Source organism: Hyperolius riggenbachi, chromosome 2 (genome assembly GCF_040937935.1).
Source record: "Hyperolius riggenbachi isolate aHypRig1 chromosome 2, aHypRig1.pri, whole genome shotgun sequence".
Classification (NCBI taxonomy): domain Eukaryota; kingdom Metazoa; phylum Chordata; class Amphibia; order Anura; family Hyperoliidae; genus Hyperolius; species Hyperolius riggenbachi.
This window is the reverse complement of record NC_090647.1, coordinates 144491478-144510016: the sequence shown is the minus strand read 5'-3', so window position 1 is coordinate 144510016 and position 18539 is coordinate 144491478. Positions and strand designations below refer to the sequence as shown.

The following is an 18539-nucleotide window of genomic DNA, read 5'->3' as shown; positions in this document are numbered from 1 at the left end:
GATGCAAAACTGAAAAAAAAAAATGCACCTTTATTTCCAAATAAAATATTGGCGCCAAACATTGTGAAAGGGACATAATTTAAACGGTTTTATAACCGGGACAAATGGGCAAATACATTTCATGGGTTTTAATTACAGTAGCATGCATTATTTAAAAACTATAATGGCCGAAAACTGAAAAATAATTTTTCCCACATTTTTTCCTATTTTCCCATTAAAACACATTTAGAATAAAATAATTCTTGGCATAATGCCCTACCTAAAGAAAGCCTAATTGGTGGCAAAAAAACAAGATACAGTTCATTTCATTGCGATAATAATAAAGTTATAGACGAATGAATGGAAGGAGCGCTGAAAGGTGAAAATTGCTCTGGCGTTCAAGGGGTAAAACCCCTCAGTGGTGAAGTGGTTAAATATTGATAAAACTTCAGTTACCTTCTTTTTCTTCTTTTTCTGTGTCTTTCGACTAGCTGAACTCTGCAGCAGTGCCTGAAACATCAAAAAGAATTGCTTGGTCATCAGAAATCTTTCTGTACAACAATAGTCAACAGTCTGTTACAGAAAAACCTGACAGAAGACTTAGGGGCTGCTTTCAGTGAAAAGTTCTAGTAACAGAAGCTGCTGAGTGTACAGGGACAGTAAATTAAGCTTGTTTTCTCAACTTTCCTGTTAGTCGGTGAAGCCATCACATAACAGTACAACTATGGAGACAGCCATCGATAACTAATCCGGAAAGTCTAGCAGGTATAGAAAAACCAAAGGCAACCATTCAATTTCATGTTAAATACTGTATACTAATTTTCCTCAGATAAATGAAGGACTATTACTGTAAAGAGAACACCACAGATACAAAAAAAGCATATTTCACTACTTGTGCCTATTTTACAGACAACATGAATGGCACAAAGCACAATTCTGAGAACTTAACGTTAGTCTACAAATACAGCAAAGGGTAATATTGTCAGTTGGGACCTGTGGAAATTACAGCTATAGAAAAAGCCTTCACATACCTTCAACTCTGTATCTTGCACCTCTAAATCAGACTTGTATACATCTGGCTCAAAGGGGCCACTTGTTATTCTCATAGGACCATTAGGCATCAAGAGAACTGTGAACTTAAATTGTGCAACATACTCTCCTGGGGAAAATACAACGAGAAACTCATCAAAAACATTCGAACCACAGTGAGATCTGACAAATCATTTCACCTTTTGACTGTCATGGACAAGAAGGATCTTGACAAGACTTGACTTGACTTTTCACTGACAGCCTTTGCAGAGATCCATCTCATCAAGGCATTTAGAGGGTTAAAATACACTTATACACTTATAAGCTGCCACATTTTTTTTCTTTTTATACAGTAAAACGTGCAGCCTCCTTTTGTTTAGGTGCAATCTCCCCAACCACCTCAGTTTCTATCAAACTCCCCCCCACTCCAAACCACTTAATTCTGATGTTGCTTCCAGTCAGGCGCTTCCACGCCCCACATCCAACCCCCAGAAGGAAGAAGCAGTAGTAGTCACGTGACGCGGCTTGGAACGCAGCGTGGGACGGATAAAAGACGGCAGCCGAGTAAGATTAGCTCTCCCTCACCACCCGCTCAGGTGCATTAATTATCCAGATGAATTCCGAATGAAACCCATTTGGAATTCATCCAGAGCTCAACCCTGCTTCCAGTCTCACTTGCCAGAACAACCAAGCAGGGCTGATCAGGATGGTCTGGAGTGGAGGAGATAAACAAGCATCAACCCTCATACTCACTCACCTTTGATCTACATCTTGTAACTAGAACTGCTCTAAAGTATCCCTGGTTCTATGCCTCAGCAGCTGCTGCAAGTGTGCAGACCAGTCATCCAGGAAGCACTATTATCCCTACAGTTCAAGGAAACCTAAACTGAGAAGGATATGGATTTTTCCATTTAAAATACCAGTTGCCTGACTCTCCTGCAGATCCTGTGTCTCTAATACTTTTAGCCACAGCCCCTGAACAAGCATGCAGATCAGGTGCTATGACTGAAGTCAGACTGGATTAGCTGCATGCTCGTTTCAGGTGCGATTCAGACACCACTGCAACCAAAGAGATCAGCAGAATACCAGGCAACTGGTATTGTTTAAAGGAAACATCCATATCCCTCTCAGTTAAGGTTTCCTTTAAGTTAAAAGCAAAGATTTAAGTTCGCAAAATTAAGCATTTTGCAGTCACATATGCTCCGTAGAGGCTCCCCTGAATTTGTAGGTGTCCAAAATCTGTCCCTGTAACATGCATAATGCAACATAAAGCATACAGTGCATCAACCTATAAAAGTTTGGGCGCATTCCCTCACAAATTTAAGAAATTAGTCAGAGGGACCCAGATAGGAGGGTGCAATGTTTTTTTCAGGCGTTATGTGAATGCAATATTCATATGAATATTTTCCCTATGTGCAAAGATTACAATACAAGGGATATGAACTGATGATGTACTTCAAGATGTGCATGCCGATTGAATATGGATACCGTATATACTCGCATACAAGGCGAATTTTTGACCCCCAAAAAGGGGGTCAAAAGTTGGGGGGGGTCGGCTTGTATGCGAGTCTTCCCTGGTGGTCTAGTGGTGGGTGGTCGGGTGGTCCGCGCCCCGCTCCCCCCGCGGCCGCTGCTGCTATTACCTTGTTAGACAGCGGCCGCTTCCTAATCCGCGTTCCTCTTCTTTCTCAGAGTATCACAGCAGCGCGCCCGGCGCTGCTGCTGTGACGATGCAGGGGGCAGGAAAGAGCGGTTCCCTTGGTAACGGCGATACAGATCGCTGCTATAGGGAGCCGCGCTCTTTCCTGCCCCCTGCATCGTCACAGCAGCAGCGCCGGGCGCGCTGCTGTGATACACTCTGAGAAAGAAGAGGAACGCGGATTAGGAAGCGGCCGCTGTCTAACAAGGTAATAGCAGCAGCAGCGGCGGCCGCGGGGGGGAGCACTACCCACCTATGCTGGGCACTATACTGGCTAAACTGGGCACTTTACTAGCTAAACTGGGCACTATACTGGCTAAACTGGGCACTATACTGGCTAAACTGGGCACTATACTGGCTAAACTGGGCACTATACTGGCTAAACTGGGCACTATACTGGCTAAACTGGGCACTATACTGGCTAAACTGGGCACTATACTGGCTAAACTGGGCACTTTACTAGCCATACTTGGGTACTATACTGGCTAAACTGGGCACTATACTGGCTAAACTGGGCACTATACTAGCCATACTGGGGCACTATACTAGCTAAACTGGGGCACTATACTAGCTAAACTGGGCACTATACTAGCCATACTGGGGCACTATACTAGCTAAACTGGGCACTATACTGGCTAAACTGGGCACTATACTGGCTAAACTGGGCACTATACTGGCTAAACTGGGCACTATACTGGCTAAACTGGGCACTTTACTAGCCATACTGGGGCACTATACTAGCTAAACTGGGCACTATACTAGCCATACTTGGGTACTATACTAGCTAAACTGGGCACTATACTGGCTAAACTGGGCACTATACTGGCTAAACTGGGCACTATACTGGCTAAACTGGGCACTATACTGGCTAAACTGGGCACTATACTAGCCATACTGGGGCACTATACTAGCTAAACTGGGCACTATACTAGCTAAACTGGGCACTATACTGGCTAAACTGGGCACTATACTGGCTAAACTGGGCACTATACTGGCTAAACTGGGCACTATACTGGCTAAACTGGGCACTATACTGGCTAAACTGGGCACTATACTGGCTAAACTGGGCACTATACTGGCTAAACTGGGCACTATACTGGCTAAACTGGGCACTATACTAGCTAAACTGGGCACTATACTAGCTAAACTGGGCACTATACTGGCTAAACTGGGCACTATACTGGCTAAACTGGGCACTATACTGGCTAAACTGGGCACTATACTAACTAAACTGAGGCACTACCTACCCATACTGGGCACTATACTGGCTATACTGGGCACTTTACTGGCTATACTGGGCACTTTACTAGCTATACTGGACACTACCTACCTATACTGGGCACTATACTAGCTATATTGGGACACACTGGGGGGCTGCACCAATCCAGCATTTCCTACCCCCGGCTTATATGGGGGTCAATCATTTTTCCCTGTTTTTTCAGGGAAAAGTTGGGGGGTCGGCTTATATGCGGGTCGGCTTATATGCGAGTATATACGGTACTAATTGGCCATCTCTAAAGAGGACTTGTCACTAGCTATGTTCAGACACACAGGGGCCAATGGCAGTCACTAGTGGCAGAAATAAAAGTTCAAGTTTAAACCCCCAAAATATCCCAAGTAAAATATAAACCATTTCTCCCCTACTCCCTTAGGCTCCCTGCACACTGCAAATCAGTTTTGCGATTCCGATTTTCAATTCCAATTTTCCCTGAACACATTCCACAAAAAAAGCGGGAGTCAAAATGCAGCATGCAGTAAAGATTAAAAATCGGAATTGGATGTAAAAACCGATTAAAAAGCAGATTCGGAATCGCATGCAGTGTGCAGGGAGCCTTACTGTGTTATAGGGTGTGTGTGCACAGTAAGTAAGCATATACATAAAAACTGTCTTCATATGCAACAAATTGATTTTAGGGTCAATTCTAAAAAGGGATTTCAATGCTTATATTTAGTGGAAACATTTTTCATAGTCCATATGAGTATAACTCAATAACAGTGACTTATTAGTAGGAATGAGAAAAGTTGGCTGTGAACTGACTCCAACATACAGGTGACACCACAATGCGATTCTCTCCCCATACTCTTCATAGTTTAGCTGGCTTATAAAAGTTGAACCACAACACATTCTTTAAAACCATAAAGTTTCATTTGCAATCTTACCTTCCTTTTCATAAAGTACATTGAAAGGTTGAAGTAGTTCATGCTTGGCGCATTCTACCACACCCATTCTTGCCTTCTTTTCATCTTCAAACGCCCTGTAATAGAGAAGAAAAAAAAAAAGTGTATACCATGACTAACAGAATTTATCCATGATAAAGTTTGAGTAATAGAGGCCTTTATTTTGAGCAGCACTGTAGCTAGCATTCTTGCTTTGCAGCACTTGAGTCTTAAACTGATATCTCAGCCAGGTCACAATCTGCATAGTATGTACTTTTGTTTGTATGGCTTCCCTGTGGGCACTGCAGTGTTTTCCCCCAAAGCCCAGAACATGACGGTAGGTGAAATGGCCCACCAAAATAATTTTTAGGTTGTGGGATGGAAATTAGATTGCAAACTTCTCTGAAGACCATATTGGCATACACATTTGGCATACAAATCCATACACAAGTCCTGCCCAACCTACATCTCTGACCTGGTCAGCAGATATACACCTGGCCGCCCACTTCGCTCCTCCAACGACCTCCTCTTAACCACCCCACGCATCTCGCACTCCCATGCCAGACTACAGGACTTCACTAGAGCTGCCCCTATCCTGTGGAACTCTCTCCCACTGCCCATCAGGCTCGCTCCCACCTTTAACACCTTCAAAAAAAGCACTCAAAACTCACTTCTTCAAGGAGGCCTACATCAACTCAACACTACCCTAATCCTTTCTGCCAATAACTTCTTGATGCACCCCCTCCTTTTGTGTCACCAGCCCCTCCCTCTAGATTGTAAGCCTTTGGCAGGGCCCTCTCCCCTTGTGTATCATACTTGACTGTGTGCACTTTACCCAGAATTTGGAACTGGTAATTTTTTACCACTACCATTCCAGTTTATGATCTGGCATTGTACTATTATCTGCATTGTGTTGTGTATCTTATTGCTATTACCTGTATTGTTGTATCTATGGTCTGTTACCTGTATTGTTCTGTCAACCCTGTTATTGTCTGTAATCCTATTTATTGTACAGCGCTACGTAATATGTTGACGCTATATAAATCAAATAATAATAATAATAATAATAATAATAATAATAAAGACCAGACGGTGACACAAATTGTTCAATGTACTCATTTTGTTTCAGCAAGTATCCATCTCTAAATACCAGTTGTCTGGCAGCCATGCTGATCTATTTGGCTGTAACAATGTCAGAAACGCCTAATCTGCTGCATTTTTCGTTCAGGTCTATAGCTAGAGGTATTATAGTAAGAGGATCAACAGGATTGCCAGGCAACTGGTAAATAGGGCAGCCTCCATATAACCCCTCACCCTCAGTTGTCCTTTAACCACTTCAGGACCACAGGCTTACACCCCCCTAGTAACCAGGCCATATTTCACAACACAGGGCTGTGCAGCTTTGTCAGGTTGTTGCACAGCCCTACTACTAAGCACGTCAGGCTTTCTGTGCCAGATTTTTCCCTCCCTCTCCTTTCCGCCCCATCCTTATTTGCTTAGGACGGCGATCCGTCCTCTTCTCCGCCACTCATAGGCATCAGCCTATGAGAGGGCTTCGATCCCCTGTCACTCGGACAGCCAGGTGTCCCTTGTACAGTGCTGCACTAGATAGCAGCGCTGTACAAATGTAAACAAAGGGGACTATCGGCCTGCTAGCCGCTATCGCAGCTAGCAGGCTGATCACGGAGCTCCATGAATCGGCAGGGAACGATCACGCATGTGCGCGCGCATCCCCTACTGAACTGCAGCTCCAGGACTTGACGCCAATCGGTATTAAGCAGTCCTGGGGCGTTAGGTAGTTAAAGCCCTCAAGTAAAAACAAAACAAGTGTGTGATACAGGTGTGTGATGACTTTCCTCTTGTAGCCCATGTGTCAGTCACAATGCAATATCCATTACAACATTTTAAAGAACAAGCCCTTGGAGAAGACAATATTAACAATTTACTTGTCTAGTCATGAAATAGTTTTATACTTGTGTTCTTTCGATATGGACTATAGAATTTCAAACATGTAAAGTCTTACAATTCAAAATAACACACACAAAGGTTTGGTACATACCTGAGAGTAAATGGCATTGCACCAAAACGTCTCTCAACTTCACTGAAAAAGGCACGAGAGGTTTTCATCTTCAAGCCATACTGTTTAGTGGGATCCCTTTTGTAAATGGTTGTCCTCTGTCCAGCATCCCTTGCCTGTTGAAACAAATTATTTCATTGGTACCAAACAAATGGATGCCTTCTGACTGAAAGGTGCAGTGTGTGGTCCTCATAACTCACCTTTCCTTCCCCAGTGCTAACAAGAACATCGATAGCATAAACTTCATGAACCTCAAACTCTGCTTTTTCATGGTCCTTTCTGAAATTAGGGAAACATACTATATAAACAACAGTCTAGTGACATTATTGCACAAACTACTACCAAAAGACCAAACAGTTTATTAACTTTTTAAGAAGGATCACTGAACAAGACAGACTTGGTGGTACATTGCAGTCGCACACAGCTGTAGCAGTTATGCAATGCAGCTACCAACTACAGGGTTGTTCCATGGAAACAACATCTTTTCAGAATGACCCTCTCAAATTTGATTTTTTTTTGTCCCACTGGATAGCAGCAATCTGTTTTTGTTTATTTATATCCGATTTAATTTGTTCCTTGCGGCTCAATGAGAACGTGTTTTCCCCACCAATGTCCAATTCATATAAATTCCAGGAGGTGGCAGTTTTTTTGTTTTTAAACAGATTCAATGTTTATATCCAGTCTAACCTATTGAAACCAGCTTATCATGCCTAAATTAACTTTAAACATTTTCATTTTTTTGGGTGAAAATCTAAAGCTGGCCATACACTTAGATTTTTCCAAAAATAATAGATTCCAAAGGAATAGATTCATACTATACACTGCTTATCAATTTCCAGTAGATTGCAGCAGGGAATCTGTTGAAAAATTGATCGTTGCACTGTTCGATATAGTACAGAGCTATATGCCAGGGGTGCCCAATGGGTAGATTGCGATCTACCAGTAGATCGCGAAGGACTTCATGGTAGATCCTAACCGCACTACATTTTCCATTCTGTATTTACAATTGTGCTCCTAAAATTGTACATAGGTAAATAATTTTGACTTGCTAATTTTTAAAAGTAGCTCACAGGCTAAAAAAGTGTGGGCACCTCTGCTATACGCCATCAATCTGCCAATACTCTTGCCCCACCCCCTATTTTACATTTTCCATCCTGTCCGATCGATTCTTTAAAGTCGATTTTTGTTGAAAGAGGGTAATAAAAAAAAACATTTTGGCGAATTGATTTCCAGCAAATGAATAGAATCTACAAGGAATCCAATAAGAAAATCATTGAGTGTATGGCCACCTTTAGAGGCAAAGGGTGTATGACCGTACACCTGATTGGCTGACTGGCGCCTGCTGACCAGATAAAGGTAGGAATTTGCTTGAACTGGTAGTGAGCAATTGTGTGTGTTGTACCTTTAGCGGGATCAGCTGTAGACAGAGTGTTTACAGTAGTAGGAGCTACACTTCAGTTGCGTAGGAAAATAACTTTCCAGCAATACAGTTTAGTAGGATGATGGAGCAAATTTAACTAAGGATTACCAACATTAAACTCTTTAGTTCCCCAACTTACTATCATTGCCTGTGAATAAGTTATGTTCTTAGCTGGAGAATGCAAGGATTCACGAGATTCAGAGATCTTGGATCTCTGATACACTGACCTGTTTTACTCTGGGGATAGATCTGTTCAAAATGGTGTTGCATAGATTTTTATAGGTGCGCTTTTATCCCCCAAAAATCTGCTTAAAAGGGAGCAACGTACTTTTGCTGGTCAGTTGGGTTTTGGATGATGGTCTTCTCTCCATCAATAACATGCTGCTTCAGCTGATGTGAAAGCATTCCTAAGAAGAAAGAGAAAAGACAGGATCAGCTTTCAGTGAAGCCTTAAAACACAAACTCTCACAAACGCAAAGCTGAACAGTAAAATTATTTCTGCCTCCTCTAAGACCACTAGCATAAACAAACCAAATGGGAGTACAGGTAATATTTGTTCACAAACTATGTCCCAACAAAGGACCTAACGTATATGTACAAAATAAGTGACGTAAGGAGTCACTGGTCAATCAGCTGGATTGTAGTCTTGTAAACCAGTGATCAACAGGTCTCCAAACATATATACAAGTATGAGGAGAGACTTGACACAAGTATCATAACTGTCAGTCTCACTTTAGTACTGATACACATATATATGCAAGAAAGAAATAAAAGTATGTTGCTGTAAGGTGCGAGGTCTTTGCTGATCCCCCCCAGTGCTGGCAATCAGTCAGAGGATACTGGGGTGTAGCTAGTCCCACCACGGCAGAGTACTGTTAAAAGTGATTGCAAAAGCACATGGCAAAATAGGAGTGTGGTAACATAACTGTGGTGGAGGCCAAGTGTGAGACTGCCATCAATCACAGAGAGACCTGTATGCTCCTACACAGTAGTATTATAGCCATGAAACAAATATGCCTTCACAGAAGGTATAGAGCTGGGGTAGAAATGGGTGATATACACAATTTACAGTGCTAGTGTCATTCGACTAGGACTAGTTTCACTATAAAACAAGAGATTCGTCAGGAAATAGAACAGTGTACAAATCATAAAAAGTATCCCCCCACCACAAGAAATCCCACAGCAATATAGCCCAAGACAGAGCTCAGTCCTAGTCGAATGACACTAGCACTGTAAATTGTATATATCACCCATTTCTACCCCAGCTCTATACCTTCTGTGAAGGTGTTTCATGGCTATAATACTACTATGTAGGAGCATACAGGTCTCTCTGTGATTGATGGCAGTCTCACACTTAGCCTCCACCACAGTTATGTTACCACACTCCTATTTTGCCATGTCCTTTTGCAATTACTTTTAACAGTACTCTGCCGTGGTGGGACTAGCTACACCCCAGTATCCTCTGACTGATTGCCAGCACTGGGAGGGGGGGGGGGGGGCAGCAAAGACCTCGCACCTTACAGTAACGTACTTTTATTTCTTTCTTGCATATATATGTGTATCAGTACCAAAGTGAGACTGACAGTTATGATACTTGTGTCAAGTCTCTCCCCATACTTGTATATATGTTATTTGGAGACCTGTTGATCACTGGTTTGCAAGACTACAATCCAGCTGATTGACCAGTGACTCCTTACGTCACTTATTTTGTACATATAGGTTAGGTCCTCTAAGACCACAACAGCTGGTAGGAAGGAAGCAAAAGGATGGACAGGTTTTTGGTAAAATTAGTATTCTCACAGAATACCTGGGGTTTAGAGCACCTAGGTACAGTTGTGCTATTAAAACAAAAATTCTGCATTTGGCAAAAACTCCAAAATGCAGCCGTGTCAAAGAGTCTCCTAGATCGATATTACCCTGACAGTGACCTAATTGCTCTAATGACTGCAACTGCTCAGCCACTGATAATAAAATCATACAAAGTTTTGTAGACTGTCCCTATTCAGTGTGCAGTGCTCGGGGCCCCCCTTCTGTCATGTGCACTAGTGTTTGTATATTGTAAACTTGAATTGCAGCTCCTTATTTAGTTTAGTTAGGAGGGGGGGCAGATGAGAGGGAGTTTCATGCCGGCTTGTGCCCCCTGCTGGTCATATAGCCATTGTCTATATGCAACTGAACCCTCTTCAACGATTGGCTGAATTGCTCATCCTCTGCTCAATTAAGTACTGCAGACTAGGTGTAATGTATTTGCACTTCTGACTGGCAGTCTGCAGACTATATAAGTAGCAGAGTGCTGTCTGGGAGTGAGCAATCCTTTTGTGTTTGGCCCTATTCAGTGTGCAGCAGGTTCTACGGTACAGCGCCCAGCCGACAACCTCTCTACCCCTCCCCAAGTGCTCTGTACTGTAGAAATGCTGGAGAAGGCTGCAGAGCCAGCTCTGCTCCATCAGCGATGGACAGAGTTAGTGTAATAAGCTGAGGCTGGGAGCACGCTGGTCTGTTGGTTTTCTGCACACCACGTGTGTCTGTATGTGTGAAAACATGCACGTTCTTTCACCGAAGCTAACAACTGATAGAGAAAATGTGTGCTATGCTTCACTGCTGTGTTTTTATATGCATCTGCACTAGCCAATTGAACATTGGTTCTGAGTTTACCTGTGCAGAAAGCGGGGGTGGGCCCATCCAAAGTTTCGCAGGGGGCCCAGTGATTTCTAGCTACATCCCGGCTGTGTTCACACATAAAAAGTGTACAGTTACCAGTCAGGCAAAATGGATAGAAAACTGACAGGACTGGACTAGAGATGTGCAAGATGTATGTGTGAAACAAGCCTTACACTTTGTGCACACACAAAATTTTCCAGGCCTTCTGCACTTGAAGAAATAGGATTGGAAGTACAAACCTTCAATTGGATTACAGTTGAAAGAAGGAGCAATCTTGTTCCAAGCTTCAGTTACTTGTGTGTTCTGAGAAAGAAAAAAAATGTATCAGCTTTCCAGCAGGTTTACTAGAACAGATATAACTCCACTTCCAAAACTAGCTATAAACACACCAGACAATTAGGATAAGACAGAGCCAGCACATGTGTGATTTAGATGTAAACCTGACAGATTTTAGTTTCACTGAAAGACTGATTCTCTGCCAAAGAGAAACCACAAGAGGAATTAAAACATGGTTTCAATTAAAAAAAAAAAAAAAAAAAAAAAAAAAAAAAAATTCGCTCCAAATGAGCATACCACCACTATGCATCGAGATGGTCAGTGAGACGCAAATAATTCCAACTCCCATGCAGATGTGATGTCACAGAGCTTGTATGCTGCTTCCAATTGGGACAGTCAAATGCACTTCCAATTGATTTGGTTTAGACCAATTCCAAACTGCATGAAATTTACATTGAAGTATATTGCAAAGTATTACATCTGACAAAACTACATACAGCATGTATGAAAGAAAGTTCAAAACCTCCCAATTACACAAAGGTTGCAAGGGGAGGGGAGGGGGGAGAAAACTGTACACACACACAGTGTGGCCTAATTTATAAAAAATGGCCTAGTTTTTAGGGGGTGTTTAAGCCCGTGGTCCGAAGTGGTTAAAATGCAGTCACAAAGCAGCATTTATTACACCACACGTCAGACACATGGTGGCTTTACCCAGTGGCAGAGAGACGCAACATGTCGTGTCTAAGCACAGCTGCGCGCGGGTGCTAACAAGTGCCTGGCGGGTGCTAACAAGTGCCTGGCTGATGCAGGAGAGCAGCACTGCTCGTCAGCTGTCTGTCTGAAAGAGGCCCAAGTATAAACACCTGATTCCTAATGTAAGGGAACTGCACACACCTGCCACCGGCAACAAAATCTGCACCTGCCTATAGAAGATATAGCTTTCAAACCCTGCCACTATTTTGCTTGTTTTTACACTAGTGACCGCATTCTCAGTAAATTTAAAAATTAGAGAGGACATAAGCCTACAGGCCCTACAATGCAGTTGCATACAGATTAGCAGCACATTTCTCTCCCAACATCTCTCTTTCCCTGATGGTAGGTCTTTTTTCTACAAGTTTGAGGTCTCTGCACAGTAGATCAGCTGTTACAAGTACTACATTATGCAAAGAGCCCTTACACTTCCCGGGGATATACCAATTTCACTTTTCAACCTCAGCAGCCACAGCCCCAAGTTCAATACTCTGGCATTCATTTTTTCAAATCCTCAACTTTCAGGCCCTGGTATCTCATCAGCTTCTCAAATTGCTTCCTGATTATGTCATGCGACATTCATCTCCACTGTCTTCTGGCCCTTGTCAACAATGACAATATCTGATTGGCCAGTACCGGTGTCTAGAAATCCCACTTAAGATTTGTTATTTGGGATGGTTAATGAGATACAAATAGTTCCAAGCACATTCAGGGTTATGCCGATTTTAAATGCAAATTTAAGCGGCTTGAAAATGAACCAATCGAATTGGAGTATTAGATGGACGCCATTACCACAGGCTAGCCTGGCAGAAGGTAAAAGGAGGTAATCACTTAGTTTATCAGCAGCGTGCCAATTCCAGAGCCAGCACAGAGTTCATCAGGACTGTCATTTTCCATGATGTCTAGCTACATGCAAGTTCTGCCAAGACATCTGTTAATATCCCAGATTGTTGAATTATGACTATTACACTTATGATTAAGGGCTTGTTTAAACATGCCCTCATCCAGTTTTCTGCACTCACCATGGTCTGCTGACCACACATACATTTTTTGATCATGTAAATCGTGGCCCTATTCCCACTAGTGCTGCATTTTTGGTGCTAGTACATTTATCTCAACCAGTACAACTTTGGAATTGCACTACAAATTGTACAGAAAATGCACAAGGGAACCGCATCGTTTTGCACGGGAAACCGACCCTTATTCTTAATTCTACATGTAGCTTCCTGAGAATTCACCACGTGGATCACTTTGTAACACTTATTAACTGTCAAGGACAAAACACACTTACTCTGCTGCAGCGGAATTAGTTACCATTCGCTCTACAAACAGGTGTAAGGCTGGCATACACTCAGGCAACAGATAACCTCCTCACCTGATTTCCAGGCTTTACCAGACGGAGAGCAGCTTCTGCACACAGGTGAGCCGCCTTGACAACGTCCGCTTTACGACCAGTGACTGCAGACTCCTGAAACAAAAAGGAAGGGAATGTAAGATTTTAAAATGAGAAAAAAAAAAAAAAAAGATATTTGAGAATGCAAATATGGGTGAAAACATTTTAAAGTGGGCAAACAATGAACACATTTATAAATGAATATTGCAAAAAAGTAACAAAGTTTATTAAAGGTAGGTGGGGGAACCGGAGGGGGGGGGGGCTAGAGCATCGGTGAGTGGCTGCGCGGGCACATGATGTCTGCGGGGGACCATTAGAAGCCCCGGGTAAGTTCAACTCATTTTCCCCCGACCCCCCTACAGTATTCCTTTAAGATCTATTCAATAAAGTTACACTTTCAATCAGCCCAACTCTTGAAAAATGGGTAATGCAGGTTCCGTTTCTTTAGCAGCATGCATTACCATAGCAAAGCAAGGATTACCCATGTGCTGCATGTTGTGCAGTTAGCCTGCTCTAGAGGCATTTGGTCCTTTTTACCGTAGGATAGTAAATCCACCTCCGTAAGACTAGACAACTACTGTGGAAGTAGAAGTTCTGTATGCAACCACAGCAATTGTAGAGTGGTCAATTAAAGACTGATCCGGCTGCTGTCACATGCCCAAGTATACAGGCATATGCTGGCCAGTACCCCATGCACGGCTTACTCTATCCCTACTGTGTATGGTTTCCAGCATTACTGAAGCCCCAGTCTGCATTTGCAGCTGTGTGGGTAATGCTCTAATAGGCAGCAAATGCAGGCGGAACGGGCTTCATTAAGTCGAAAAGGACACACACAGCAGGGACTGGCCGGAGAGTGTCTGCCTGTATACTTATTCATGTGCCAGGCAGTAAGGTCCGTTGTATTTTAATGCAATCCGTGTGAGGATCCTACCCAATGTCATTTTTAAGGGCCAGTAACATAATAGCACCTTAAGCTTTGTAGAAAAAAAATAAAATTAAGCAACCTTACCTTGGTGGCACCAACAACAAAGCTGTGGGCAACATTAGCAATAAAGCCATCCACATGGACTCCAAGGTCACTGAAATACAACATTTACAATCAATTGCTTACATCAGGTTATCTCTAAAGAGACAACAGCTTCTATTTTACCAGCAAATGGCATGAACTTTTAAATTTTAAGTAAATTACTAAAAAGAGAGTCCCTGAGCAATAATACAGTTTTGATCCACCATGCCTCAAACTAATGTTTCATTCACTTACAGAAGGCTATACACCGGCATTAACATTTCTGCTCTCCACTAGCTTTTAAATGTGCATCAAGGCAGTGGGTCTCCACCATTCTTTCCATGTGCCACAGCCAAGTCCAGTCAATCAATTTTTGCTAGACTGCTAAGCTCACTGAGACGGCTGTGCACTAGTAATGCTATTTCTGCTCTCCACACATGTGCATCAAGGCAATGGGTCTCCTTAATTCTTTACATTTTTGCTGGACTGTTATGCTGGGAACACACAATGTCATTTCCCCGCCCAATCGACGGGAATCAGACAATTATTTCAGACATGTTCGATCCGTTTCCGATCAAGAAAGGGATCGATTTTGCAAAGTTATCAGCGGAAAATCGATCCCTTCGATCAGGAGCAGTTTGGACATGTATACATGGTACAACTTTCTGTCTGATCACTTGTCGAACGAATGGGAAATTGCATTGTGTCTTTATTAGACCAGACATGTCAACTACCCATCTGAACTGACACCAAACATCTTGCACAGGAACAGGCAGCAGGGAAGGGTCCACAGGGGGTATGGGGAAATCCAGGGGACCTGGCAGAGGGTAGTGACAGAGAGCTGGTATATAGCCCACTGTGGAAGTGTTTTTGTAACAGATAGGTGGTCAAAGTGATTTTAATCCCTCATCATAGAGGCTAAAATTAGTAATACATTATGACATTATTAATCAAGTGGTGAGACATTTAATACATTTATAACAAAACAAAGAAAAAAAAAAACCTATTTTTTTATTTTAATACTTAACATGTCCATTGGCTATTGTATATAACATTTTGTTATGTTGTGATCAGTGGTGCTCAGCAGAGCTCGAATATTCGAGTAGCTCGAATATTCGAGCTCTTTTCCAGCTATTCGAGCTCGGTATTCAAGCTCCGAAAAGCTGTAGCTATTCGAATGGGCTATTCGAGTACACTCGAATAGCCCATTCACTATTCGAGCTATTCGAGCAAAACGGCGCTATTCGAGCTCGGTACCGAGCTCGAATAGCGTCATAGCCCAGATTGATGTCCTTAGAGCCAATCAGAGGGCTCCCAGGCCCTCTGACGGCAGCCAATCACACAGGGGGACCCTGGCCAGCCCCTACCCTATAAATAGCGGCCGCCATGTTCCGTTTCTCCGTGCTTGCCTGAGACTTGTACAGAGAGAGAGTTGCTCCTTTGTGCTTTGGCTTAGCAAGAGCTCTATTGTGGTCATTTACCTAGCGTTTTTGCTCACATACACCTCCTATACACACCTATATTGTTGTTAGTTAGTTAGACATTGTATTTTAGTTAGTAGCTTTTGTGTTACATAGAGACAGGCCAGCTGCTGCAGGCTTACAGCTTTAGGCCTCAGGGCCTTGCCTGTGTGGGCAGCTGTCCTCCTGTCCTCTGTTTATTTCTCTCTATTCTATACCAGTATTTCTGCTGTCCTTTACTACTGATTGTATTAGTATTGTAGTTATATACTGTAACTGTACTAGGACACTCACTGTCACTGTTCATAGGCTACTAGCTGCTCCTGCGTGTGTGCACTCACTTTCTGTGTACACACTACACACACTCTATTTCCTTCTGATAACTGATTGATTATTGTAATTAGTTAGTTGTACTTACTGTTACTACTTACTGTACTAGGAGTCTAGGACACTCAGTCACTGTTCATAGGCTACTAGCTCCTGCGTGTGTGCACTCACTGTCTGTGTACACACTACACACACTCTATTTCCTTCTGATAACTGATTGATTATTGTAATTAGTTAGTTGTTTGTACTTACTGTTACTACTTACTCTTACACTACTAGGAGTCTAGGACACTCAGTCACTGTTCATAGGCTACTAGCTCCTGCGTGTGTGCACTCACTTTCTGTGTACACACTACACACACTCTATTTCCTTCTGATAACTGATTGATTATTGTAATTGATTATTGTAATTAGTTGTACTTACTGACTGTTACTACTTACTTACTTACTGTACTAGGGACACTCACTCAGTCACTGTTCATATGCTAGCTCCTGCGCGTGTTTGCGTGTGCGTGCACTCACTGTCTGTAGTGTACACACACTAAATTTACTTGTGATTACTACTGATTATTGTAACTGCTAGTTGTACTTCCTGACTGTTACTACTTACTTACTGTACTAGGGACACTCACTCAGTCACCTCACCCACCAACCCACTCCATTAAAGTACCCCACTTTTCACCCGCCCTTTTAAAAAACTTTTGTCTATACGCCCAAAACATCGAAGATGTCTGGAAGTGGCAGCCAGCGCGGTTTGGGCAAGGGGAAGGGCAGCAAGGGAATCAGGAGGAGAGGGAGCAGCATTGTGGCAGGCCGCGGCACCATGCACAGTTCCGCAGCAGCAGCAGCAGCGTCAGTGGCTAACATTCCTCCCATAGCCACTGGCCGTGGACGCCTTGGGCGCCGCCCAGCAGGAGCATCTGCAACTCACGCTGCAGAGACACAGCAGCAGCAGCGTGTAGCACCTGCTCCGATTTTCCTCCAGCCGGGTCGGAAACGTCCCATTGAGGAAAAGCATGCAGACACTGTGGTGCAACTCATGACGGAGGATGAGCAGCCCGCCATCAGCTCTGCATCCGAGGCCTCCACCCTCACCACCACCACCACCACCCCTGTTCGCAGCAGCCGCCCAGCAGGGTCTGGGGAGGAGGCCAGTTCACCGTCACAAGTTGGCGACCTGTCACTCAGCAGTATTTTTACCCCAGGCACCATCAGGGTATTGTCTGCTGTTGTTGGCGATTTTGAGGAGGAGATGCTGATGGGCACTTTGGGGGATGAGGGATTGGACAGCAAGACTGTGGCGACAGTCAAGCAGCCCATCCATGCATCAGGAGAGGAGTTTGGGGGGTCATCATCCCAGCAGGACATGTTTCAGGAGGGGGAGGATGATGATGACCCGGTGACAGACAGAGACTGGGTGCCACCACCTCCAGGGGATGTCGTCCTCAGCAGCTCTGAGGAGGAGGAGGAGGATGCTCTTGTGGGCCTTGCAAGGAGGCGCATCATTGCAAGCATTGGCAGCAGTAGGCAGGTCCCACAGCCTGCTGGTGTCTCAGGCTCAGCAGCAGCAGCAGCATCTGCCAGTACCACCACCAGCCGCACCCAAGCCCCCCCCCCCCAACCACCACAGGGAGACAGGCAGCAGCGCTTCCATGCCGTAGGGGGATGTTTCTGTCACCAATCTGGCGATATTTCACCATGCCCACTGTGTACAGCAAGTACGCCACTTGCAACCACTGTCAGCGGAAGTTGAGCAGAGGTGCAGACCCCTTAAAGTTCAGCACCAGCTCGCTCATCAACCACCTTGCTGCGAAACATTTCCACCAGCATGAGGAGTTCCAGAGGCTGAAGGCATCTGGTGCTGGCAGTGGCACCACACCCATCACTGCACAGCCTTCAGCAGCAGCAGCAGCAGCCACCCGCCCTCCTGCTCCTCCAGCAGCACCAGCAGGAGTGCGGAAACGCACTGCTCCTCCCCCCTCTGCAACTCCTGCCGCCGACACTGAGGCCTGTTCTGGCAGCCAGTCCTCAGTGGCCTCCTCCGCTGTGTCTGCTGATTCCCGTGCCAGCAAAAGGCCACGCCAGAGCCTTTTGAGCGAGTCCTTCCAGGGGGTGGTTAGGGCTCTGCCTCCCAGCAGCCGTCGCGTGCGGCAGCTGAACGGCTTGCTGGCACGGGCCATGTGCTCCCAACTCCTGCCGTACACGCTCGTGCAGGAGGGGAGCGACATTCGTGCGCTGCTTGCTTGCGCAGCCCCAGACTGGCAGCTCCCCAGCAGACACTTTTTCTCCCGCAAGGCCATTCCTG

General features: G+C 44.2%; 1 protein-coding gene across 2 annotated transcripts in view; it reads right to left on the bottom strand.

The window, feature by feature from the left end:
• Positions 1-18539, bottom strand: part of PA2G4 (proliferation-associated 2G4) — a 53328-nt gene that overhangs the window by 4836 nt on the left and 29953 nt on the right. For both annotated transcript variants that reach the window (XM_068267623.1, XM_068267624.1), the window contains exons 4-12: positions 14451-14520; positions 13424-13516; positions 11262-11325; positions 8690-8768; positions 7142-7220; positions 6924-7057; positions 4868-4962; positions 1011-1138; positions 436-489 (exon numbers count right to left, since the gene is read on the bottom strand). In XM_068267623.1, the coding sequence (XP_068123724.1) occupies positions 436-489; positions 1011-1138; positions 4868-4962; positions 6924-7057; positions 7142-7220; positions 8690-8768; positions 11262-11325; positions 13424-13516; positions 14451-14520 (796 nt within the window). The remainder of the gene's footprint in view (positions 1-435; positions 490-1010; positions 1139-4867; positions 4963-6923; positions 7058-7141; positions 7221-8689; positions 8769-11261; positions 11326-13423; positions 13517-14450; positions 14521-18539) is intronic.